This window comes from Centruroides sculpturatus, unplaced genomic scaffold (assembly GCF_000671375.1).
Source record: "Centruroides sculpturatus isolate CEXI.00-Female unplaced genomic scaffold, Cexi_2.0 scaffold1042, whole genome shotgun sequence".
NCBI lineage: Eukaryota > Metazoa > Arthropoda > Arachnida > Scorpiones > Buthidae > Centruroides > Centruroides sculpturatus.
This window is the reverse complement of record NW_019385274.1, coordinates 253,669-281,357: the sequence shown is the minus strand read 5'-3', so window position 1 is coordinate 281,357 and position 27,689 is coordinate 253,669. Positions and strand designations below refer to the sequence as shown.

The 27,689-nt window shown below is 30.3% G+C and overlaps 2 protein-coding genes and 1 non-coding gene across 3 annotated transcripts in view; all 3 read right to left on the bottom strand.

Moving 5' to 3' along the window:
• Positions 1-2,153, bottom strand: part of LOC111637031 (lanC-like protein 3) — a 29,647-nt gene extending 27,494 nt beyond the window's left edge. The window contains exon 1 of the mRNA XM_023382433.1: positions 1,511-2,153. Coding sequence (XP_023238201.1) covers positions 1,511-2,104 — 594 coding nt within the window. The 5' untranslated portion in view covers positions 2,105-2,153. The remainder of the gene's footprint in view (positions 1-1,510) is intronic.
• Positions 2,154-8,330: 6,177 nt separating this feature from the next.
• Positions 8,331-8,447, bottom strand: LOC111637044. Its single transcript, XR_002758627.1, has one exon. It is a non-coding gene; the product is annotated as a U5 spliceosomal RNA (small nuclear RNA).
• A 5,652-nt stretch (positions 8,448-14,099) lies between these two features.
• LOC111637030 (transcription initiation factor TFIID subunit 13-like) lies at positions 14,100-24,161 on the bottom strand. The gene is made up of 4 exons (XM_023382432.1): positions 24,135-24,161; positions 21,585-21,657; positions 16,626-16,723; positions 14,100-14,980 (listed from the first exon to the last, which is right to left on the bottom strand). Exons 1-4 carry the CDS (start codon positions 24,159-24,161, stop codon positions 14,807-14,809), a joined length of 372 nt encoding a protein of 123 aa, XP_023238200.1. The 3' UTR covers positions 14,100-14,806.
• Between the last annotated feature and the right edge of the window lie 3,528 nt (positions 24,162-27,689).

Genomic DNA, 27,689 nt, shown 5'->3' with positions numbered 1-27,689 from the left:
AAGAGAACTACAGAATTATCTTTATGGAAAGATAAGCATATACATATAAGATAAAATTTTCACATATGTAGAAATCTGTCAATTTTATTTTATCCAGCAATTATTTTGAACTTTTGATTTTATTATTAGTTATAAGAAGTTAAGAAATTAGAAAGAATGCATTTAAAATAAAGCAAAAAGCTTCAAATGCCCAATACCATGCATAAATTACACATATTTTCCATATATTTAAATAAAGGTATGATCAACAACAGAAATATAAATCAATAATTAATGACACAAAATTATTAATGCTGAAAAACTGGCTATAAATATGGAGAGAACCATACATCAGTCAATCTACATATAGTTAGTTTGACAATGATTTTGCTGAGGCATGCCTTGGTGAAGGCTGAAAACATTCAGAGTTTTTGTTAAAGTTCTGATACTGGTATTTAAAGGTTTTGTTTTTATTTGATTATTCAATACTGTTAGAGGTTTATTTCAGTTTAAAAAACATTAATATTTTGATTTTATCTATCATATCATTTTATAGATAATATGCAAACTAACATAGTAGTTGAAAATGGATTACTTTAAAACTAAAATCAAACACTTAAATATACAAAATATGTTTACTACTTTAATTGATATTAAATAATATATTCACTAAATGTAATTCAATAGAATACTTTTGTCAGATTTAAATAATTTTTGAAAAATTCCAAAGTGAGCATTAATGCTTACTGAAGATATCTTTTTGTAACTTTTTCTTTGCTTTCAGTTAGTGATTATATTATGCAATATCAGTTAAATGATGATAAAACTTTACATATTCAATAAAGATTAATGATCTTAAAAAATCAAACTGATTTTTTTTCTTTTCTTTGAATGAATTTTTTTTAATGCAAATCTCTTAAAATAATCCATTGCACTTTCAATTCTCTCCAGTGATTATAAAGTTAAAATTATAAATATGCAATGTGTTCATTTTAAAAATGCAACTCTTATTTCTCATTTTATGTATGCAGCCCGTACATGTTTTTGTTACTTCATACAAGAAGTCGATTAAATTTGACCGACGACATATCACTTTATATAGTTGGACAGTTTGAACATGGAAAAATAGTCATTATATACTATGCTAGAGAATAATTTTTTCTTCTAATCTAAAATGCTTACTCTTACAAAAAAAATTTTTTTTGTGAAGCATTATTATTTTTATTAAAAAATTAGTGTCAAGAAGTATTCTAAAATGATACTAAGAAATAAAATATTAATTTATTGCATCAAGTTTGGGGAGAGGTTTTTAATCTTATACAGAATCAAGTTATCATTGCACCATCCCAAAAATGACAATGTATCTTACGTATTATACTTCAACTTCTTTGTTTTGAATTTCAATATTTTTTATTATAATCATTATTTCAAAACAAAACTTTAGCTACATTTTAAAATGAACACCTTGTATTATATAGAACTATCATGTAATTTTAATATGTGAAACAGACATTAAAAATTTTATATTTACTTCTCTTTTGAATTTACTATTCAGCAATAAAATTCCACACATATATCCGGCCCGACCAACTAACAGTTCATCAGAACCGTGACCAAAAAAATTAATAGGCAGACAAACATCAACTAAGCTAGCATATTTCTCTAATAACTGCAAACATTCCTTCTCTCTTCCTAATTCAGCCATAATTAAAGCAGCAACAGCATATACTCCAGATGCTCCTAAAAGAAAACCGACTTTATCCCTCCTACTTGACTTTTCGGCGTAGGATAAAGACGGATATAAATAACTTTCTGCAGATTTTAATAATTCATTTTTTCTATCGGCAAAATGAGGTAGAGTGGATATGTAATAGTTCATGTACGCAACTCCAGCGATTCCTACGTATAATCCTCCATCGCAATCCGATGGAGATTTGCCTTGTCTGCTAGCGATGCAATTGATAACATCCCAACACCACTTCTCGATTTGACTTTTTGGAATCGCTTCGCCTCCCGGATAATCGGGTAGATTATTTATAAAATATCTTTTTGCCTGTGCCATGCTGTTAAAGCTTCTGAAAAAATTACTTGCTGTTCTTAATTTCCGTGTTAATAGTTTTATCATATGACAGCGCTTCACCAGCGATAGGCTATTTTCAAACACAGTCTGCTCTGTGACGATTTAAAATACAATAATACGATTTATATGATGGTGGTTAGTGTTGCCAGATGAATAAAATAATACACACTTATTAGAAAATTTAAAAAATATTTTAGACGTAAGCGTCTATAAATATACAGTAAATTAAGAAATTATAAATAATACTTAGTCCTTGTTAGAATATACTACATAGAGTGGCTGTGACCTAGAAAGCCTATAATGAGAGAGTGGTCATACAGATAAGCGCCGCCATTTTTTCCAAACTGCTTATTTAGCCGCAGCCCAAGGACTATATATACTGTATAGTCCTTGGCTGCAGCCACATGCTATACTTGGGGAAATAGAAATAATATAGCACTTATTTAAATGGAAATTCGGACAAAAGAAAATAGATGTAGTTTCCGATTTTCAGAATTAATTTTTACTTTTATTATTTGTTTAGTTAAATTAATTAATATACCATTTAATAATTTTTGGAATTTATGATCATCATTTACCCGACGCGATGAGTGACGAGCCAATTCTTTTATTTTATTTTTTTAATATCCTGAATGCTAATAATTAAGGTTGTATTATGTTACGTTCTAAAAATAGATTAAATAAACGTGACAAAATGATACGAAACGTCTCGGAGAACAAAAATATATATCCCGTCCCGCTTATTTACCGGGTAAACTAATGCCATTTTTAAAATTATAAAAGAAATTATAGTTTTTTTCATTTAAATTGTTACCTTTTATATAATTTTTATTTGTACAGAAATATAAATTATAAAGATTTGAACTTCTTCTTCTTCATCTTTGCCTTTTTTCCATGTTTATATGGAGTCGGCATTTCCTTCTCTAATACGTTTTTTCCATGTCTCCCTATTCTTCTTTCTTAAGTCCCCTCTGGTTCAAGTCTTCTTCCACCTTATCTTTCCAACGCATTTTTGGTCTTCCTCTTTTCCTCTTTCCTTTTACTATCAGTTTTCCGATCTTCTTTCCAACATACTCGTAACTGTCACTTCTTCGTTCTAAGTGGCCAAACCACCTCAACCTACATTCTTGCATTTTTTTTTGCTCAAGAGGCCCACCTCAACAGAATATCTAATAAAATCATTCCTTATTCTATCCTTCCTTGACACTCCACACTTCCTTCTCAACGTTCTCATCTCCGCCATCTCTATCTTTCTTTCTTCGGCTCTTGTTATTGCCCATGTCTCAGCTCCATATAACATTGCAGGTCTAACAACTGATTTATACAATTTTCCTTTCAGATTGCAGCTAACTTTCTTGTCGCATAACACATCGCTCATCTTCCTCCAGTTCATCCATCCACATTGAATTCTATACTGCACCTCCGAGTTCAATTCTCCTCCCTCTTGACAAATGTCCCAAGATATGTAAAACTCGGAACAAAAGGGAGCGACACATTTTGGATTTTAATATTACACTCGTCTCTACTATTTAGAGCGATATAAGCGGTTTTAGTTCTGCTAATCTTCATGCCCCTTCTTCCAAAACTTTCCTCCAATCTTCCGGTTTCTTCTCACCCTTGGTTTGGGAAAGTTCACACAGCACAATATCATCCGCAAACAGCATACTCCACGGAGTCTCACACTTCACGTCACATACCAACACGTCCATTATCAGGTCAAACAAATAAAGGCTAAGGGCCGATCCCTGACGCAAACCAACATTAACGAAGAACCCTTCTGTAGTGCCTACACTACTCTTAACTTGGGTCTCTGCTCCCTCGTACATTTTCTTGATGAGCCTAACATATTTTTCTGGAACATTCTTTTCCCTCAAACATCTCCATATCTCTTGCCTTGGTACCCCATCATACGCATTTTCTAGATCTATGAACAGCATGTACAAATCTTCCTGCATTTTCCTGTGCCTTTCCATCAGCTGTTTTAGAGCAAAGATAGCATCAGTTGTACCCGGCAAAAAGCCAAACTGTTCCTCTCCAATCTCAGATTCCTGCCTAATCCTTCTTTATACAATTTTCTCCCAAATAATAAAGATTTGAACGAATATATAAATTTGATTTTATTTTGTAAACTTCAAAAACGCAAAATATCTACAGTATAACAACAGTCATTACAAAAATAAATATTTTAAAAAAGATTCACTGCATCAGCAATAAACTCAGTGGTTTTTTCTGAACGATATAATATACACATTTACTAACTTTTCCACAACAATGAGAAAGGCTTTCCACATTGTCTGATTTATAGAGTCATATCAGATGTTATAGCATTGATAATTAATCCCATATCTTCACTATATTTAATTATACCAAGAATTATAATTTTTAAAACAGAACCATCTGTTCAGTTGCTTGTATAAAAGTATGCTACAGTGTTTCCACCTTGTAAATATACCATTTAACATAAAGACTAGTGAATGAGTAGCCAAGCCCGTATGATTTTATAATGCTACCTCGCCATAATACAGTATGTATTAGTATTTGTATCACAATCAGTGCTTGGAGTTAGTGATGTTTCATCCAAAATTAAAACAAATTGCTTTTTTATCTGTTTCCATACCACCAACTTTTAAGAAAATCAAATCGTTTAATTTCAAAATTTCCCAATAGGAGAAAATTTGGTGCTAATGTCGCTGAAATTTTATTTTACCTAAGTTGTATAACGAAGGTTACTTTTAGTGATGGAACGATACTAAAATTTCTCCCGATTCCGATTTTTTTGAATAGTTTCTAAAGTTTATTTTTATTTAAAAATATTGATTTACGTTATGAGCATGGTACATTCATTAATTAATAAACATCAAGCTTAAGAATGGAAAATGATTGGAAAACACGAAATCCCGAAAATTCTCCACTCATATGTGGATATGCATGCTTTTATTGTATACTACAAAACAAATTTGTAATTTTATTTCAGCTAAAATTAACATTGCAACACTATCCTCAAAGAAATTACAGCTAATTCCCTTTTACTCAAAGAACAGGGCGTGCACTTTTCGAAACTAATAGGCAGCGCTAGTATTGGGCTTATGGATAGATAGATTCCTGTTTCGTAAATTGTACTGTGTATACACTGTTTAAAAATTGCTTTTTTAGTTATTTAGGTGTTTTTGAAATGCCCGTTAATTATTGTTTGCCCGAGTGCCGATGATAAGAAACAACCAGGTTTAAAATTTCATAAATTTCCGGATAATCCGATAAGAAGAAAGAATAAGAAGTAAAGATAAAAACTGGAAAGAAAATCAGTCGATACATTCGAATCCACGGCAGGCAAAATTATAAGGACAGTTAGTTTTGAATAGTTTAGAGTAGGCCTAATAATACTCTACAAATGTAAATATATTTTTAATGAACAATTTGGAAAGTTATTTGAATAATGTTTGAATAATGGAAAGTTATTAGATCACACCCGGTATTATAACAACCAATCATTTTATACTTTTGAAATCTTAACAGTTTACGTCTTAAACACTATTAAGGCAATGCCAAGAAATAGTGAACTTTCAGAAGCTGAAATTCGAAATATATATTACGAGGGGATGGAAAGTTTCAGAAAAATAGTTACAATAATTTGTCATTCTATAATAAAACTGTTGTGGCCAAGGTATAAAAAAAACAAGAAATTTGAAAAATGGAAAGAAGTAGACGCAAGAAAAAATTAAATAACAGAGATATTTGTAAGGAAATTTGTGAGAAATTTGTAAGAAAGGTTTTCTTCCTTACAAAACAAGTAAATTATCAGCTATTTACTAGACAGGTAAGCTGCTAGTTTACCAAAATTTGTGTCGCATCAAACGATGTGATGTGTTCGTAATAACAACATAAAATAGTGAAAAATGAAAGTGATACCTAATTTGATACCTGTTTACAAGCAACAAAGACTTCAATAGGCTAAATCTGTCACGAGCTGGACCAAGGAGTGGAAAAAAGTTGTGTTTTCTGATGAAAAAAGTAAAATTTAGATAGACCAGATAGTTAAGGATATTATTGGCACGATGTGAAAAGAGGAGCCAAAGTTCGAGTGGTCAGTCAGTTAGGAGGTGATAGTGCAATGATTTGGGATACTTTTGGATTCAATGGGAAAACCGATATTGTCATTATTGATGAAAAAATGGATTCTTCAAAATATCAGGATACAGTCGACCCCCCTATAAGATAGAGATACGTTCCATTCTCTAGGAATCCGATTTCTTACGAATCCTTCCAATCACAACCCGACACGTGTCAAGTTTACGGACTACGGCTGTTTGAAAGATTTTCTTCCATAAAATTAATCGATTCTAGACTAATCCGACTCAACATTTCCAAAATACGTATATATTTTTTGGGAATAATCCGTATAAACTACGCTATAAACAAAAAATTGTAGGATTACTTACCGAGTGTCACCATTCGACATTGCCATTGCTCAACATTGTTTTCGTCGCGGAACAGCTCAGCAAAGAGCGGCCGATTTCTAACAACTTATTTTTCTGTGAAAACTTCGTAGAACTTCGGAGACATCATTAATATAAATAATTTTAATCGCCGTTGAATAAGAAATGTTTCTTTCACAAGAAATGTATAAAATTACAGTACTGTATTAGACTTACGGTACCTAATTTACATACTGACAGACGATAGTTAGCGTAAAAATCTCCGTAGCGTGGCGCCACGCTAGACGGCGGAAATTATATATTTAATTATAACAAAGTTACAATAAGTTAATATATAATTATATATACAGTACCTAATTTATATATAATTAATATATAATTATATGTACAGTACCTAATTTATATATAATTTATATAATACTGTCCAGACGATAGAAATCTCTCCGTAGCATGGCGCTACGGACGGCGGGAAAGTAGTTCGGCTGCCCGATGACGTTTGAGGTGTTTATAGGGAACTTTTACTATTTTTTACGGATACCGGTAGCAATTTTTTCGTAGTTTTATAGGAATCGTAATTATAGGGACAGTAATTATAGGGGGGTCGACTGTATGTTAAAAAATAATTTAATTGCATTTGGTCCTTTAATTGTCGAAAATAATTGAAAATTTCAACAAGACAACGCTCCACTCCATGCATCAAAATCAATTAAGAAATTAATGAAAACATAAAAGACGTATAGAAGTCCAGATCTTAGTCTGACAGAAAATTTATGGAATATAATAACAAAATTAATTTATGGTTATTCTCAATCAGTTAAAATTAGCAATTACGGATGCTTGAGAAAATATTGAAGTGAAACAATCGCAAAAATCGATTCAAACTATGCCTGATAAAGTACTTGATGTTATTTAAATAATAAGAATTTTCCAAAAATATGCCTTTCTTATAATTATGTTACATTTAAAAATGCAATTAACTTCAAAAACAGTGTTTAAAATGTCTTAATTAACAGCAAACATTAATAATAATTAATTTTTAACATTGTTTTATATTTATTATTATGCATGTAAAATTTCAAAAGATTATTACAAATTGAAGTTACCTACTTTATGATATTTTATTGTTGATATTCATTTTTTTTACCTCTAAGTACCCACCTGCTAGTACTTGCATAGTAGCAGTATTTTTTTCATACTTCTATTATAAAAATTTGATTTTATATGAATTTTTAAAATAATACTAGTACATTGACCTTGATGACCTTAACATAGAACTGAANTATTGTTGATATTCATTTTTTTTACCTCTAAGTACCCACCTGCTAGTACTTGCATAGTAGCAATATTTTTTTCATACTTCTATTATAAAAATTTGATTTTATATGAATTTTTAAAATAATACTAGTACATTGACCTTGATGACCTTAACATAGAACTGAAACTGGTAAACTACTCTAACCACGCCCCCGTGGTAACAAAAGGGTTAAATTAACATAATATTCTTTATTTAATTTTCGATATCTAAAGAATCAAGTTAATACAATTAAAGTACCTATAACGTAATAATCTTAATCTTAATTATTAAAAAAAACCAACTGTAGGTAAATTTTCGGACAATTTTTAACGAATACGTTCGATTTAATAAATACTTCCGATTTAAATTAGTAAAGTATTAAATTATTTAATAGAAAGGTATTCGTATAGAAAACATACAAAATCATCCTAATTTTTTGCGAATAACAATAATGCCTGAGGAAAAGCTGTTGCTTCGCGTACGGCTCCTACAAGAGAAAAGGAAGTCTCCACTGGATTTTTTTTCTATTTTTTGATTATTGATAAACCCCATCAAGCGTGGGGTTACAAAAATTGCCTATAGGCTTATTGTTATGTTCCCCTCCACGGTAACCTTTAGTAAAAGGCGAAAGGTTAATGCGTATGAAGAGAATACTTTTCGTTTCCTCGCTCAAAGGGTCATTCGGATCGCGTCGTCCATTTCTCTGGTGTCATTGTAATTATGTCGCTGTTCTGAAATTATTTACAAATTGTCTTTGATGAATTTTTAACGGTGAAAAGAAATCGGTATGATACGGAATAATTCTTAAACGTCTTGTAAAATACTTTCAAGAACGCGAGCTATTTGATATTATATCACGATAAAGAGCACTTAGCCCCGGACGATCGAGTAGTTTAAGCCCATTGCTCTGGAATCCTGGGAACGAATCCAAACGTGTCGAAAAAACCTTAGCCATTATTTAGGGTTCTGGGATTTTAGGACCCGTTTCTCGTCGCTTTGATTTCCCGTCGTGAACTGGCTGAACCCGTACGAAAATCCCTCTTACAAAGAGAGGGTCGGTCGTTCGGGTCTCCGATTTGGACGAAACTTGCCGAGCACGTAGCTCTAATCAAAACAGCTCCTTGTCCAAATATTAAGGACCCGCTTCCCAAGCTTTTCCGAAAAAACGGGTTTCTGAAAATTGAGTGTTTAGCTTATAAGTCTTTGGAGGTGTCACGTCTTCTGGAAACGGCTATCTTTTTATTTCTTCGTATTCATTTTCAGATATGTTGTTACATTTGAAGTGTAACGTGTGCACATAAGGAAATTGTCCATAATATTAACAATTCAATAAAAGAAAACACGCGGCAACAATGCTACCTTATTTTCATATCAGACAGGTCTTTCTCGTAATGTCTTAAGCTTATTCGCTTGTATTAGCATAGCATGTAACCACAAGCAGAAATCTGAAAAATATGAAGAAATAAAAATTTTATTTAACTACATAAAATAATTAAATTTACATATTTATTTTTCCCTAAGGAGGAATCATTATTTTAAATCTATAAGTTTAAAGCGAGGAATGATAGTAATAATGACGTTAATGATACAGTAAAATAATTATGCTATACACAACAAGAAATACTAAAATTTCAAAGGTTCGAACCCATATTGTGTTGTTCTAGTACATAGCTTCCTCGCCTTTTATCTATTGCCATTCTGCAGAGAGGAGACACTTCCAGACTTATAAGCTAAACATTCAATTTTCACAGATTTGTTTTTTGGAAAAGCTTGAGAAGTGGTCCTATTATTTGGACGAGGAACTGTGTTTAGGTCTACATGCTTAACAAGTTTTGTTTAAATCATAGATCCTAACGTCTAACCCTGTCCTTGTTAGTACTCACAATAGAAAGAATAAAAACAAACAAAATATAAAGATCACAGACATTTTGTATATCCATATACGGTATTTTAATTGTGGTCCTCGTGAATATACAATAGATAATAGGTCGTTCCATTTTAGTTCAGGCAGGAGTTGACTCTCACGATGCTAGATTTTGATTTTCGTGGAGTGAGTTTGTTTTTAACTAATATGAAGCTCTGTCGTTTTTTTAAAAAATTCATTTTTAATGATTTTAGTGATACTTTTAGTGATTCATTTTAATGATACTAGCAGATAGGCCCGGCGTTGCTTGGGCAAAATGTAACGATAGCGAAGATTAAGATTATTATGTTATAGTCAATCTTACCCGTTTTCAAAGAATGCAAGAATTAGGTCCCCCTGTTTCCAGACTAATTAGAAAAATTTTAGATGGGTTAAAAAATGTTCGATTTCTCGCAAAAACGAAAAAACTCCATCTGCGTCTTGCACGTCGCTTTCTCTTAACATTTCCATTGTTAGGAAACACTTTCATTGTTGACACCTCCATTGTTACTTGACACTTCCATTGTTGATGGAAGTGTTAAGCCTTAATCCTGTCCTCTCCCTCCGTGGGGAGGAATTTCGAAAAATCCCTTCTTAGTGTGCGTTCTCGTGTCGTACCCTAACTGTGTACCAAATTTCAACTTTCAACTCCTAACCGTTTGGGCTCTGCGCTGATTATTATTATTATCAACTCGTCTCGATTATATAGACTATATAGATTAAAGTTGAGTAATTAAACTGTCGTTCTTATAATTCTGTTAGAAGACCAAAAATGAAAGCCGACAACTAAAAGCGTCAGTTTAACTTATTTTAAGCTCTTGTACTGTACCTTTCTAAAAGTTCTGCCTTTGTTCCTGTTGTCTTGGCCCGTAATTCAACCAGTGTTACATTCTTTAAGTCCATGTTTTTAAAAGTAGATTAACACTTCCCGTTCAGTTTCCAGTTTACTGGCTACCGGAAGTTAAGTACTGTATACATCAAGCTGACACTAGCGCCACAAGTGCGTTTACTTCTGAGCTAGGGTACGTTCGTAAAGTCGAACGAGTTAAACGAGAATGACGTCATCGTTATTCTTATTTCGTTAGACTTTTCGAACGATTCGTTTATAACTAAACTAGCTTATCCGTCGCGCATTGCTACGATCTCAGAAGAAAGGAAATTCAAGCAAACTCGTTATGATAAAATTCAATTTACATTTTATTATTTTTATTGAAACTTATTATTATTATTCATTTTCATCGGGAAAACATTTCAAAGTGTCGTTTCAATTCTATTTATTTATTGGAGTGTTTGTGGATACACGATATTTTTTGTTTTTTCCTCTGATGTGTACACGAATAAATCGGAAGGTTTTCCGACGCATGAGCCGGCCACATACAGTTGTCCATGCGAAAAGCACGGATTCTCCAAATTTAGCCCACACACTCGCAGCGATTGTCAGAAGTGCGATATTCCCCATTTATATATATATATTTTTAAATCCTTTATAATTTTAATTATTTAATTGCTCCTTCCTCTCTTCCTTGGCATGTTGTGAAATTTCTGATAGTTGGATAATAAACCGTTTTATTGTAATTTGTCTTTTTAAATTATTTTGAGTCGATATTAAAATTTGGAAAAGGGAATCCCTAGATCAGTAAAATAGGCGAATTTCCTTCTACAACTTCGGTTGTTGTTCGGTATACAGTTAAAGTTTTAACAAAGTTCGAGCGAATACACAATTATTTATAGCAAAAAAAAGTTGAAATAAAATGATTAAACAAACATTATTACGAATATCGTAAATAACAGTTCACAAATGCATATATAGAAATATTTTTTGAAGGGGGAAATGGTCTTCACAATTTGAAATCGATCGAACACACAGTGCTCGAATGCTCGTGTAAACGCGCGCCATCTATCGTAGGATAAATGTACTATGCCAAAAACCTTCGCCGGAGTATATTAAACAACTTCCCAAAGTTTCATGGCAATCGGATAAACGGTGTGGTAATGCATGAAGGACATAAGACAGACACACAGACAGACATACGTTCATTTTTATATATATAGATGATGTTTCTAAAATCGAAGATATGAATGTTGCTAGTGCAGCCTTATCCGAAATATTTTTCTTAGATTGCTTCGGGTGGACGGTTATTTCAATCATTTCACTTTTTAATTCACAATTTAAACACTCAAGTAGATTTAGAAACATCGATATCGTCGGGCGCCATTTTCTTAACGAAGTAAACTAACTCTTTCCTTCGTGAACTTCGTTATAGGGTACGTTCGTAAATTTCGAATTATTCGTTACTAACGCGTTTAACTCGTTTGACTTTACGAACGACTACTTTTGAACTAAAGACTTAAAAGAGAATCTTTTGAAAGTCTCCTTTAAAAAATAAGCCCAATTTTAAACAAAAAAATTACTGCCTCGGAAGGCAGCATTTATTTGATTTGCCAATGTTCATAGACAGCATTTATGCTGCCTATAGACATTGTCGAATCAAAAATCATTCAGGTTGGTTTATACGAAGTAATATATGAAACCAGATGCAGTATATGCAAGAATAGCAGATTAATGCATATTTAACGCGAATGTTTAAGTCACTTGTCAGTAAATAATGTGACGTTCTTTTGACTGAGTTTAAAATCAACAAATAATTGATATTAAATACAAATGTTTTTTCTTCTATTCACTAAGGGTATTGGTGATCGTTTTAATACAGTATTTCTAGATGCACTGCGTGGAATATTTTAAATAAGGTTGTTAATTCTTTCGTAGTGTTAAATGAAAATGAAAAAATAATCTCTTGGCTATCACAACAGGATGCTGCAACGATGGAATTTTTTTACACCCAATCTGGTTTCCCAAGAATTATAGGCTCTATTGATGGAAAGCATATGGTTATTAAAACACCAACCGAAGAAACATCTTATTTCAATAGAAATAAGTGTTATTCGGGCATCCTATAAGTTTAGTTTATAATGAGAAATGCTATTTTTAGATTACTGTGTAGGTGATTCCTGTTTTTTCCGACGATCAACATTGCATCAGAGTAAACACGAGTGATGGATTTTTTAGCTATGGCCATATTTTGGGTGATACTGTAGTACTTATCCGATATCTGGACATTTGCTAACGCCATATCCAGATAATGGGAATCTCAACAGCATGCAATTATTATACAATAATAAATTATCAAAATGTAGAAATGAAATTGAGCATGCATTTGCACATCTTGTTGGAAGGTTTGGGCTGCTAACATTTTTAACATATCAAATGGACTTGATTGTAAAAACAATTATTGGTGCATGCATTCTGCACAATATTTGTTTACAAACTTATGATGCAATAGAAGTAGATTATTTTGATGAACAAGGAAGGAAGTGAAGAAACTACAATTCATTCTGCTGTCAGAAAAGCTACAACAAAGTGTGATGACATAGCAAATGGAATGTTTGTTAGATCTTAAAAATTTCAGAACATTTGGTCAGTAAAATATTGAAATGAGTAAACACTCATCTCAATATTTTACTGACGAAACACAATTTAAAATATTTGTTTCAATATCTCAATTGATATATTTATTTGAATAAAACTAGAAATATTCATACTGTATTTGTTTAAAAGATTCTTTGTATGATTTTGTTCAACTATTATTACATGTATTTTGTAAATAGTATATCATCACTATTTAATAAAATTGTATAATTTCATTGTGTAATTTATAATATTTTTTTATTTATATTTTTATAATGTACTGTATTTACTACATTCTATGATAGTAGTAGTAGTATTTAATTTTAGAAATTCCTAAAATGCAAACAGTTGAAACAATAATTTTTATTCAAATGATATGTATGGGAAATGACTTCTCAAGAAATTTTAAGTGAAAATTCATTCAAGTATACAAACTTATGTAATTTTGGATTATTATTAATACTGCTCTTCCTTTACAATTTATTTAATGCTCTGAACATAACACTTCTGAAGATTCCAAATATGTATAAGGTAAATTTCACTTTTAATTATAATGAGTCAAACTTAATTTTTTTCATATTAACCCTCTCAGTTTATGAAAAAAAGTCATGTACAGCTATTGAACCTTACAATTAAAAAAAGTAAAGATCATTGTAAACATTTTATACAACAATTAATAGAAATTTACCAATTAAAATATTTTCTGCCATTTCTTTTTCCAATAATAATTCAATTTTCATTTCTTTGTACAAGAAAGTCATTTTTTCATGGGAGCAGCCACACTGAATTAGCACAAAGCTCAACAGCACTCTGAGCTTACTAATTCCATTAAAAATGACACACAACTCTAAAGTAAATGCCAATGACTGCGGCGCTCAGACGAAAGTATACAGATTGAAGTAAAATTAGCTCAGAAGTAAATGTACCTTTAGATAAGTTGTAGTTTGGTTTATTTGGTTAATGCAATGTGACACATGGGCGATCTGTCTCCTGAGTCTTTTATGGAAAACTGCCCCAAATTAGGTGTTTAAATGTAAAACTGGACAACTCCACGTGTCCAGCCAGTTGGCAAGGTGCAAACTCGCAACCACTCCAACAACAGTGTTAAGTGATCTTATCCAGTCGGCTACAGATGGGCATTTTAGGTGAGTTAAGTTTTGAAATTTAAGTATAGACATACTAACTTTTGCAAGGTAGGAAGAGGTGTGCTGCTACTGAATACTTTATTTTTTAAAGAAATTCTCTATCGCAGTTATTAAATGCAAGAGTTACTGACACAAAATTTGCTTAATACAAATTTATTATTTTTTTGGTTTTATAAAATCCTTAACACTGCAAATAAAGGGCATTAAATTACATACTACGTAAATCACGTCAGTTTCAATCATCATAACTTGAAAGTCAATTAAATTTATTATAAATGTTTATAATTTACAGATTATTTGTAATTGAGTTACATAGTTTAACATAATGTAAATTATGGTTTGGAAATGTACAAAACAATAAAATACATATAACATAATTATAGTCTATGTTTATCAACATTATCATATCACAACATTAAAACTATTTTGTAAGTTATATAAAAGTTATTTATATTAGTTATTATAAAGTAATTATGCACAGACCTATATACAAAGTATAGATTTATTTATACAGAGGCATATTTTACTTCATCAAAAGCTTTCCTAGCTTTCTTCAATTCCTCATTCATTGTTAACAGATCTTTTACTCGAGCATATTTCCTTGGATCTTTCCTAACTAAGAAGACAATATCTTCTACTTGAACGCGTCCTGCTCTTCCAATTTCCATTGCCCTATGAGTCTTAAAAAGAGAAAAAAAAATTAATATATTTGTATGAGTTTTCTAAAACACAAGTTAGGTTCATTAACATGCAGTGACTGTTTTAGATTGTGTGGCTCCTATAAGCAAGTGTGGAATTGCAAGACTCCTTTCATTTTAAGTTTATGTCATGTAAACTCATCAGAAAATACTTAGTATTGTTCAAGATCTATAATCTTTGCTGGATTCTGAATACTACACCAAATCTGGTTATCAACAAGCATTTATTTGGCATGCTTGAAGCTTCTAAAAGAAAAGTCCCTAATCTAAAGTTGCACATACCTAAAACTACTTTTTAACAGACGAAATAATAGCACTTACTAATGATTTTAATAAGTGTTTTCACTATTAAAGATTCTAATTGAAGCAAAGCATCGATATAATGATGTATCAATTAATATAAAAATCAATTGATGTCAAAAGTACTTGTTTAATTAATTCATCAAATGAATAAATTTATCATCAAAAGACAGTACAATTTCTTACATATTTTGTTACAATTAAAATTTTTTTTAATTGTATAATAGGAAGCTTTATGTATGAAGCTACAATAGTACAATCAATCATAATTTTTGTATAAGAAAATTTCTATATGACATTTTGATAATGTAGAGTACATTGCCTTTCTAAAATGATACTCCAATTTTCATTAAATTTAATTTCAAAATCTATGCATACACAGCTTTAATTAATTCAGGCCAGTTCTAAGGGAAGTTCAACATTGCCAGCTTGACAGAACTCATAGTAGTAAAAGTAAACTGTTTCCTTCTTCTCACTCTGCTCACCATTACTTAGTAGAAAAAAGTGAACTTTGTTTTCCTAATGTATCACTCTTATTCAGATAATTTAATTTCTATTTTCACATTTAGTGTAATTTTTTCAAACATTTCTATTTTAGTTCTTCAGCTTCAGAAAATTCTAGGAAAAAAAAAGCAGTAACTGTAGGGAATGCTTGATTTTAAAAATATTTCACTGTTTTTTGGACTACTTTAATAGTTAGTCTAAGCTCTTTATATTCAATTTTTTTTGTTATTTTCCAATTTGTTTTGATTTTTGTGTGCAACTACACTTCAGTCTGTCTAAAATCTTTAATTAGTAATTATTCAAAAAACATTTTTTAAAATTTAATTTCTTCATTTTTTATTCAGTCCAAAGGAATATAAATGTAAAAATTATTTCAACTTCTTAATGACATAATTTACAAACTAATTTGTTCTCCGTTGATTGTTAACTTTGATATATATAGTATACTTGTGGAACCAATTAACTGCATATATTGAGGGTTATCTGTACTATCAGAATGTGATTTAGTTTGTAGAATGACAAATGAAGAATTCAGATCAATCTACATTGTCATTAATTAACTTGAAATTAGTTAAGAACCATGATTATTTCTTTTTATGTTTTTACATTAAAATTCTTCTTTGTTGCTAGTTTTTGGTGTTTTAGTGTGTTTGCCTTTAATAAAGAAAACTGTTGATCATTCTTTTAGATACAAAATAAATATAAATTTTGAAAATATATTCGTATTTTTGCTTTTTTGTTGACATATTTTATAATTAAATCTATTATAAACATATTAAAAACATGAAAATTATTTCAGTGAGAAAAAATTCTTATTACATACCATAACTGTTATAAATTCAATTACTAAATCTTCTAAAATATCTACAGATTCAGTATAAGGATTCTGATCATCACCAAATCCATACATCATACATCTTACTGAAATATCAAAATAATCATCATATAATTATATTGCACAGTAATATTTTATAAAATTGAAATAAATTTCATTTTCTAACTGTATACAGTAATAAATAAACTAAAATAAGAACATAATAAAATATTAATTAAAAAATTATCTAAATGTTTTACAAGATTCAAGCATTGTCCCCCCACACTTTTTCCCTTTTATAAAAGACTTGTCATAATTTGTCATAATGGGGAGGTTGGGGTGGTGAGGGATAGTGTTTGAAAAATCCAGGAGAGGCCATCTATGAAAATTTGAAAATCACAAAATCTAAGCATAACAATTAGATCTTTTCAGTACAGTTTAATACAACTTAGCTATTGATTAGTCAATTTCATAAACAGGTGTAACAAACTTTAATTATTTAATAACTTTGATATTATTCTGAAACAAAAATTACCAAACCATACAATGATTAGTTTGGCAGAAATATTATTATTTAAATTAATGCCAAAATCAACTTTTGAAATTTATCTTAATAGTTTAAATAATGTTTTTAGAGAATACTACTTATTGTTGCAATCTCAAATTGATAATTTTATACATTTGGGTATGAGAGAACTCTTGATAAATTTCTAAAATTTTTTATCAGCAACAACACACAATATATGATTCAAGTTCATAAAAAGAGAAGAAACACTAAAATAACTTTTTTAAAAAAAAAGATGAATTAAACAGAAAATTAAATTTTTCTTCTTAATTCATCCTTTTACACTCAGGAACACAATGAAGTTTTCTTGATGCAGTCAATCTTTATCTTGAGTCTCTAATCTGCCTCAATATGCAAAACAAGATTTAAAAAACCTTTGACAGTGAGACAATTAAAATAATATTAATTCATTAATAATAAACTTGTATTGTGTAGCTACCAAGGAAGTTTTCAAATAAATTTTGTATATTGAAATGGACAAGAGAATCAAAGCAAAGGGTGACTCTGTCAAGAGAATGTTATATTTCTGAAGTGTGTAAAAACATAAATTGAGAGGAAACTTATACTTTAGTGTTTTTTCTATTTTTAAAAACTTTAATTATATTTATTGTCCTGAACTTTTTCAACACTGTATACAAAATTAAAAACTTATGAAACATAGGTAATGAAATCAAGAAAACTTTGCTGTAATAAACAAAATTTTATACTGAACTAAGTGTAAAGTAAAATCTGTCATTTTAGTTGAAAAAACAAATGCAATGTAAGGTTTACTAACTTACTGATTGCAGATATGTGCTGTTACAGTGACTACAAACAGTCTAATCTTGTAAAAATTGCATTATTATAAATCTGAATAATTTAACAAATATTTTTGCTTTATTTTAGATTTTATAAAAAGTTTTAGTAAAATTATCATTTAAAAGATATCAAATTACAAAATGATAATTAATGTATGGAAATACAATAACAAAGTAAATTTCAAAAAGATTAAAAAGTACTTTCTAATGCTTTTGAAAATCAAATTGTGTTTCTCTTAAGTAGAAAGTTATCAATTACCATACTACTACTTTCCCTTCAATCTAAAAATTTATTCCAATGTAACTTTTTTTATCTTGAAATAAATATTAGATTACAAATATATTTTATTTTATGTTATATTCAAAAAAACTGAATTTATCTAAATTTGCATAAAAATAATTGTTAGAACTCAGATTTAACTGTAAATCTTCATTTAAAAGAAGTCAAATTATATATATATATATCTAAAATTTCTCAAGTAAGAGTTAGAAAATTTTTTCTTCACACAAATTTTTCCATGGGAAATGATTCTATTTCCCATGGACTAGTTTCCTTGTCCAGAGATAACACATCTGAATGTGTCACTTTTGATTATATATTAGGGACTTACATCCAAAAATCACTATTGGATTAGTTAACCTAACATTTCCAAACAAGGAGATGTGAACAAAGGAAGAGGACTCCAAATAAAAGAGAGAATTGAATGACAACAAGGAGTTTGTCATCACCAGTTGACTGTTACTCCAGTTTGCCCATCATTGGAGTTTGTCTATCCTCTTGGTGCCAGATACCCTGACTAGGTTACTTTAATATCAACTGTGGATTGCTGCCTTAACCTGTCCTACATTGTTCCCAAAAATATTCATGTTGACCTCATTGACATGCGTGGGCAATCCCAAATATTTTTATGTTTACATNTTAGACCTCCTCCACCCAGAATCAGACCACCTACAAACATGATGGCTTGTGAAGCAACAAAACTCGTATGCTTGTGAAACAATAAACTAATGGCCAAACAGTTTACTGTGTCTTCCCTAAAGACACAGTAACTGACATGGGCATTGCAGAAGTGGCAACCCTTCAATCAAGTGGTGTGAAAGCCTAGGGGGCATTTCACACATGATCACAATTGGGCTGCAATTTGAAAAAATTGTAGACCTATAAATTCCCACTATTGTCCATCTGTCTGTCTTTCCTTGATCTCAAGAATGGAGTAAGATAGATAAAGACAGATATGGAAATCTTAGGGGCAGGAAGTCCTGTTTAACTATATACAAACTTCCATTGCAAACCAGAAATCATGTTATTTCAATTCAAAACTTTTGCCCTGAAAGTAGTTAATAGAAGACTGGCATGACACTATTGTTAAAGGAAAAGTATGATGTTGATGTATAGGGACAAGACACTATAGTATTAATTTGAAGTAGAGAGCATGTATTTTAAATTATATAAATTAAAAATATGATTAATAATTGTAGTCCAGCATTGTCATGATGTCACAATAAATAATTTCTCATTTATATATGTTACCAGCCAAACCCGATTTCAGGCCAAACTAGTTTATCCTATGCATGTCAGGATATACTAGTTTAGCCTAGGATAATCTAGTTTGGCCTAAATACTTTAGGCTTAACTAGTTTGAACTAGGCCAAACTGATTTATGTACTACAAATAGGTGCCAGTGTAAAAAAAAAATGATTTTGTATAATTCGAAATGCCACCACAGTTCCCTTGGTGGTTAAAGTGTACTGTACCTAGGTAACTGCAATGGTGGTGCTTTAGTTGGTTTGGTTAGGTTAACTACATTTTTAGTGGACATTTCCGTTTTTTTCTTTTGTTCAAGAACTACCATGAATCAATGACTAGTGATATTAAACAATCACTAGTACCGCCGGCAGGCCCCCCAAAGGGGAGCTGCTGGCAGGCAGCTCCCCTTTGAGGGGAGTCAGCCAGGAGCACGAACAATCCAAAGTGCCACCATTGGGGTTACCTAGGTACACTTTAATCCAACCTGTAAAAATAAATAAAAGATTAAATATTTTATATGTTACACTAAGGAACACAAACAAGTTCATTTTTAATTTTAGTTTGACTTTAAAAGTTATTTTTATTATTTCGTTTGAATTTCTGAAAATATTTTTGAAATTTAATTACCTTTAAAAGTGCATGGCTTAATAAAAATAATACAAACTGATAAGTACTGATTAGCTTATTTTTTTATAGTTTTGTACAAGTATTGTGTCACTTCTAATCAATACCATTTTTTATAATTAAGTAGACTATATTTGAATAAATATTGTTCATCTAATTGATTGCCTTTTAATTTAATTTTAACCATTAATATACTTAAATCAGGCCTGGCCAACCCGTGGCCCATCACATTAAATTGTGTGGCCTGCTAAGCAATATTATATATCTACTAAAACTTTCGTTTTCTGTTTTGTGTATACCAAAACAATTAAATAAATGAAAATTTGTATGTGTCATTGCTACCCGTGAGGAGCCAAATACATCATCTTATTGGAGCTTATTTTCTCCTGACCCTCAAGTGTCCGACTTCCTCAACATTCTTACAACAACAGATATTTATCATCTTGCACCTGAGTGTAAACTCTCTTTGTTGTATTAGAGATCCACCACAATATGCTTACAATATCTCGTTATTATGATCTTTATTGTAATCAATATGTAAATCCTATATAAATAAACAGGTATTTGTTTAGTTTAATGTGTTGTGGAATGCAATTCCTTTCATTGTGCTTGTCTCTTAGACCTCCTCCACCCAGAATCAGACCACCTACAAACATGATGGCTTGTGAAGCAACAAAACTCGTATGCTTGTGAAACAATAAACTAATGGCCAAACAGTTTACTGTGTCTTCCCTAAAGACACAGTAACTGACATGGGCATCGCAGAAGTGGCAACCCTTCAATCAAGTGGTGCGAAAGCCTAGGGGGCATTTCACACATGATCACAATTGGGCTGCAATTTGAAAAAATTGTAGACCTATAAATTCCCACTATTGTCCATCTGTCTGTCTTTCCTTGATCTCAAGAATGGAGTAAGATAGATAAAGACAGATATGGAAATCTTAGGGGCAGGAAGTCCTGTTTAACTATATACAAACTTCCATTGCAAACCAGAAATCANGTGCGAGTACGAACTCTTGGTATAACAATGAAATCTTATTCATTTTGTATTTGTTTTACTTTTTTAGAAGCATGTTTTCCTAAATTGTGGCCCATTGTAATGTCACACATGATCAAAGTGGCCCACGAAACAATTTGGGTTGGCTAGGCCTGACTTAAATAATAATTCTAAATCAGTTCGGATTAGGACAAACTAGTTTGGACAGTAACATATATACATTTTACTTATAATTTTCACAAATCTCCAATTTTATTGACTATTGTTTTATTTAAATAATGATTCCTAGGAATCTATATTATGCAATTTAAGGAAAAAACATATATTTCATAAAAATGTATAAAATACCAGATTCTGCATTTAATTATTACAACCAATTGAGAACAACTGATTATTGATTATTATTATTGATACAATATTTTATTATTTAATAAAATAAAAATTATAATATTCTTACATTCTTTAGAAAATAATCTTTTCTTCCTGTCTCCAGACTGGGTTTCTTGTGTTTCATTCAAATCTTCTTCAAACTTTAAGATTTAAAAGATTTTATGTTTTAATATTATTATAAATGTATTTATTAGAATACAATCAAAAATAAAACATATTTAATATATATTAGTCAGGTTTTTATATCAAACTGATTAATATTTGAATTAAAGTAATGTATGAAACACAATAAAATAAGACTGCTTTACAATTGAAATATTGCAGTCAGGAATGTTTGAGTTCATAGATTCAAAGCTTTTCTCTTGCTGTTTTGAAGTTTCCCTAAAATAAGTTTGTAATCAAAAACATTTGGGATTTCATTTTAAATAATAACATTCCAAAAACTTGTTTTGAGATCATATAGAATTTAAAAAAAACCCACATTTGTTAACTTTCAAATATCAGTAGAAAAGAAGATTATTAGGATTTCTGTATATACAATACTAAGAAATGTGTAAAGAATTTCCATGCAGAAGACAAAGTAAAATAAAAAGATCTGTAAATATTAAATACCAAAAGCCCATAAAAATATAAGGAGTCATATATGAGTAATTTAAGGTAACAAGTATCTTTACTTATTTTTAGTTTTTATTGATCAATGTAGACAAATCCAGTGAAGTATCATTTACTGATTTTAGTCTAAACATACTATTAACCAGTAAACAGTTTGTTTTTAATTAAACATAGCAACAATGAAATGTTATTCTTTTTCCACTCATCCATTCAATTTTTTATATGGAAAATATTATAAAATGTGTGTTAATCTTTGTCAAATCAATAATATATGAAACAATATATAGTAAATCCTTATGAACTTAAAATGAGACATCTCAAATATACTTCATTAAATTATATGTTACTTTTATAATGTAACAGATATTTATAATACAGTTAAACAGAATAAAGTTCAGCAACAAGAATGCTTAATTTCTGTTCCATGAAGAGTTCAACAATTACAGATATTAGAAAAAGTAGACATGTGATTTATAAAATTGAAGAAATAAAATACAGTATTCACATTTACAATATTAATCAAAATATTTTATTATTATTAAAGAGGTAAAAATTTAAAAAAATTTTCATTACAAGCAGACAACCTTCAGGAGGACAAAAATGTTTATCTAATTAAACTTTTTTGCTGGAATTTATGAAGGTCATCTGCATGTCTACTAGAGGTAAAAGTTATGCTATTAAAAAATTTAGAATTTGTAAAAAGTAAAAAAAGAAATGCCTATTTTATTTAAAACAATCAATTAATAGCTTTTCAAAGCATTCAAATAACAGATGTAAGAATAAAATTGTCCACTCTTTGTATCCTAATAATATGTCTGATATATATTTTATTTAAAAAGCTATTAGAAGCAAACCTATCAATTGACTATGAAAGAGAACTGCATATAAGATGTAGGCTAATTTCTCTAAACATAAGAATAACTCTTATTTAAAAAGAAGCTTCTAGAATCTTAATTTCGGCTTTCTTTCCAAGAATCACATGCATGATGCATGAATTCAAGTTTAAAAACATTAATGCATTACAGATTGTATCTTAATAACAGTGCAGATATGTAGTTTAATATAAGACAACAGTTTTATTGCTTGGATGGAATATCTGATGAATTTCAGATTCTGTTTTATAAATCACTTATTCTCATCAGGCTTTATTCTAAGGTTTTTATTTTTCTACTGCACAAATATTAGTTTTGTTTTAACCGAACCAATAAATCCTAGCTGTTCTAAACGACAAACGAAAAATAAGGACAATAACACAAACCTTAAATCTTATTAATAATTATATCTGTATAATTATTAATTTCAATCACCATTCATTCTTAATCATTAGGCATGTGCAGTATGCCTGCATGCAATATAATTTACTTTACAATAACCATGCCGTGGTCATGGATTATAGTTTAAATGATAATATTGATGTTGCAGCTGTATAAAAAAATATCTATTGTATATACCCAATACAAACGGTAAATTTTACAAACATTCCTTTCATAGCTGTTTTTTGTGGCTGAATAAAATATACAGTAAACCCGCATAAACCAGAATCACATGGTACCAATATTTTTTCCAGTTTGGAAGATTTCCATTCTAAACGGGTTCTTTTTCAACATAAAAAATCACGCCGTTCCGAAGAATTTTTTCCATTTTGGCCGGTTTCCTTTCTATTCGGGTTCTGTTTTGGACAGGTTTCAGCATACAATGTGCAATTTAGATAAATATTTTGACTTTAACATAACCATGAGAAATATAAAACCCAGAATTGGACAATTAATTACTCCACAAATACGGGCAGTAATTAGTTTAATATTTATTTTTGTAAAGGTCTATAATTATAAGAATAGGGTGCAAGGCCTGTAATTACTGTATATGGATCTTCCCATGATTATATACAAAGACCTATATAATTAAACCGCATAAATGATAATTACATTACATGCAATTCGATAGAACAAACAAAAAATTTTAAAATTGATAAAATAATAACAAAAAAAATGGATAAAATACTTACTTGATCAAACTCCTCGTTGTTCGCCATGACTTCGGTATTCAGCGCCCTCTGAAAAAATCGGTAACTTATTCCGATTTGGAGATATTTTTCTCCGATGACGTACCGATCTCTAAATCATAATTATATATTATTTCTACAGTTTAAAATCATATAAAATTTAATATTTATCACACGAAATAAATAGTAATTTCCGAATATAAAAACTGAAAATTCATAAACAGTTTCAGGAAAATGCTATAATTTTATAATTTTTTTCTTAATTAAATGTTGTTTAATGTTTTATTAATATCGTGTACATTTTTTAAATATTTATTACAGATATAATTTTATTATTTTCTTTTTCATAAATAATTTATTTCATTAAAATACAGTATTTGCTCTTTTTTACTCTTTCCGTCCTGTGAGACTTTTTCTAAGTCCGTTTTTGGTTTTTATGGGCCCAAAATAGTGTGGCCGGGCGGTGAGGGACGGATAGACTGTACACGAAACATTCGTGGAGATTATTGACCACCCGGATTTGTTTTCGGGTCATCCTTAATCGCCTGGTCCATCCGGCCGTCTATGTGATTTTCTTGAAGGTTTACATTCGTAACTATTAAAAGATACTACACATTACTATTATTTTTATGATAAAGATATAATTATTCTGACTTATATAATAAGTAATTGATTTCTAATTTTTATTTTCTCTATTTCAACGCGCAAAGAGCCATCGTGGCTGAAAGAAAATACGCAATAACTGAGACGCTGATATTTAAATTGCACTGAAAACCATATAATTAATCTAGAAATACATCGTAAATTTATAGGTACAGCCGCATTTCTTGACTGGCAAGAACTAAGCAGATGAAAATATGTATTGTCCAAAATATTTTATTACCAATCTTAATGTAAATGCATTTCGGGCTTTAACACCTCTTCAGTACATGCTTTATAAAACAAAATTATAAATTTTTTATAAATAACATTTCTGTAACCAATACGAACAATGCAAATGATAACCAGAGTATTTGTTTTGTTTTAAATACAGGGTTAGCAAGAAATAAGTTTCACACTTCAGAGAGCTCTGGAGTGCGTTCTGCTGCTCTAAATGAGACAAAATTTGGACTACAGATAATTCAAATGATGCGCTTGACAAATGATGCTAAATAAAAAATAGTACAAAAATTCGTCGATAAATGGCGCTGGAACAGAGAAATATTGAATATGCGTGCACATATAAATGCTGAATATGTAACACTAAAAGTGCTCAATATATCCTCCTTCATTTTGAACAATGTGCTCTAATCGCAAAACCGTATTTTCCACAGCTGAACGCAGTGAGTCTGCCGGAATATCCAGAACATGGTGCCGAATGCTGTTCTTCTGATCAGGCACAGATGCAGGTCTTCTACTGTAGACGTTGTCCTTAAGGAAATCCCATAACCAGAAGTCTTCAATATTTCTGTGTGCTCCAGCGCTACCTAGCGACGGATTTTTGTACTATTTTTTTTATTTAAGAAATGTTAAGCGCATCACTTGAATTATCTGTACTCCAAATTTTGTCTCATTTCCAGCAGTAGAACGTACTCCAGAGCTCTCTGAAGTGGGAAACTTATTTCTTGATAATCTTGTACCCCTGATTAATGCTGTTAATTAATCCCTTGATGCTACCTCATATATCAAAATCGCGTTAATCGAGTATCAATACATTGAAACTCGACAGAACAATCACGACCTACTAGAACAAATTTTCGGTAATAACAAATCTTTTAAAAATTTTATTATCAGTAAAAAAGTTTTCTGAGATAAAAATGAGTAACTAACCTTCGATATCTATAAATGAGAATATTTGTTTTTTTGTTTGTTCGCTACATACTCCTAGACCGTTTGACCAATTGCTACGAAAGTCGGAAATTACGTTAACATACTACTAACTTTAATAACGTCGTACATAACGTCCAAAAATATTTATTGGATTTATGTATATTAATTAATTTTTGTCTACATAAGATTTGCTGAATTTACGTGTTGTGCCATCACTTGGCAAAGATTTTTTAAATAATATACTAAATATAATATAATTCATATAAAAATAGATATAATTTTAAAAAAAACAAAACAAATATTATTTTCACTTAATTAGTGCGACAATGATATAGCACGAAGTAGACTCGCTATGTTATTACTTTTATGAGTAGCACGTAGCACTAACCTGCATGAAGTAGAGACTGTTATTTAATATGATAATGTAATAATGTGTAATATAAAGAATGTTGCTACATTTTTTTTTGCTACTTTTTTTGTATTTGAAACGAATGTAGTATTGATAGAATGTGTGTGTAGATCACAGTGACCGTATTGTTTATCGTCCTAACCGAAACAGTTTTTAAGGGAGCGTAAAAATTTGATCTAAAAATGGCTAAACTTAAATTATTTCTTAATCTATTGACCTATTAAATGGTTCTATTTAAAATTTTATTCTAATTTAGAGTGTTAAAAGCAGGAGAAATACCGGACTGTCCCGGAAAAATTTAAAATAACAATATAAAATACGTATAAAAAAATTTTATGCAGAAACATACATAAGCTTTTAATTTGAATTAATTCTTTTAAATAAAGACAAAATGAATATATTTTTCTCGAACAGAGTGGTACTGTAATATTATACTAATGACGGGTTTTCAATAGCAGCATCTTTTTCCCTTTCAATGTTTAAAGATACAATTATTGCAAATTAAAATTATAAAATAGAATCATTCAATGCAAAATTGGCACTATTAGTTTGGAGGGCGCCTGCATATTGTTGGCCTAGGGGCATCACTGGACGTATGGTCACCCTAGCCTAGCCTAGCGTAGATATAAAAGACTTTGAAAACAATAACTGAAATATGACGAAAATTTGTACAAAAAAGTTATTACCATCAAGGAGTAAATACCCATGAGTTTAAAAAATGGAAAGTTTTACATAGATTATTTGAATGTGTTAAAAAGTACAGTAGACCCCTATAAAACGGGTTCATATAATATGGATTCGTATATAACGGCGAAAAAATTGCGATCGTATTCGTATAAACACGCTAAAAGAGACTAGTATGATACCGTAAAACGTCATCGCCGACTCGTGTTGTGACAGGATTGGTCGAATCTAGACCAATAGCGGATATTGCACGAACCGTTGAGTTTAAACGAGCAGCGGACCTACTAAAAACCATTTATTATTTAACGGCCGTAAAAATTTATATTTATATTAATGATGTCTCCAAAGTTCAGCAAATTTTTCGCAGAAAAATAATTTATCAGGAAACACGCGCCCGCCGTTCGATGCGCCGCTCCGCGACAAAAACCAGCTTAATCAATGGCGTTGTCGAATGGTGCACACTCGGTAAGCAATCCTACAGTTTTTTGTTTATAGCATAGTTTATATGGATTATTCCCAAAAAAGTATACGTGTTTTGGAAATGCTGAGTCAAATTAGTCTAGAATCGATTAATTTTATGGAAGAAAACCATTCAAACAGCCGTAGTCCGTAAACTGCATACGTGCCGGCTATGATCTGCTCATGTATTTAAGGAC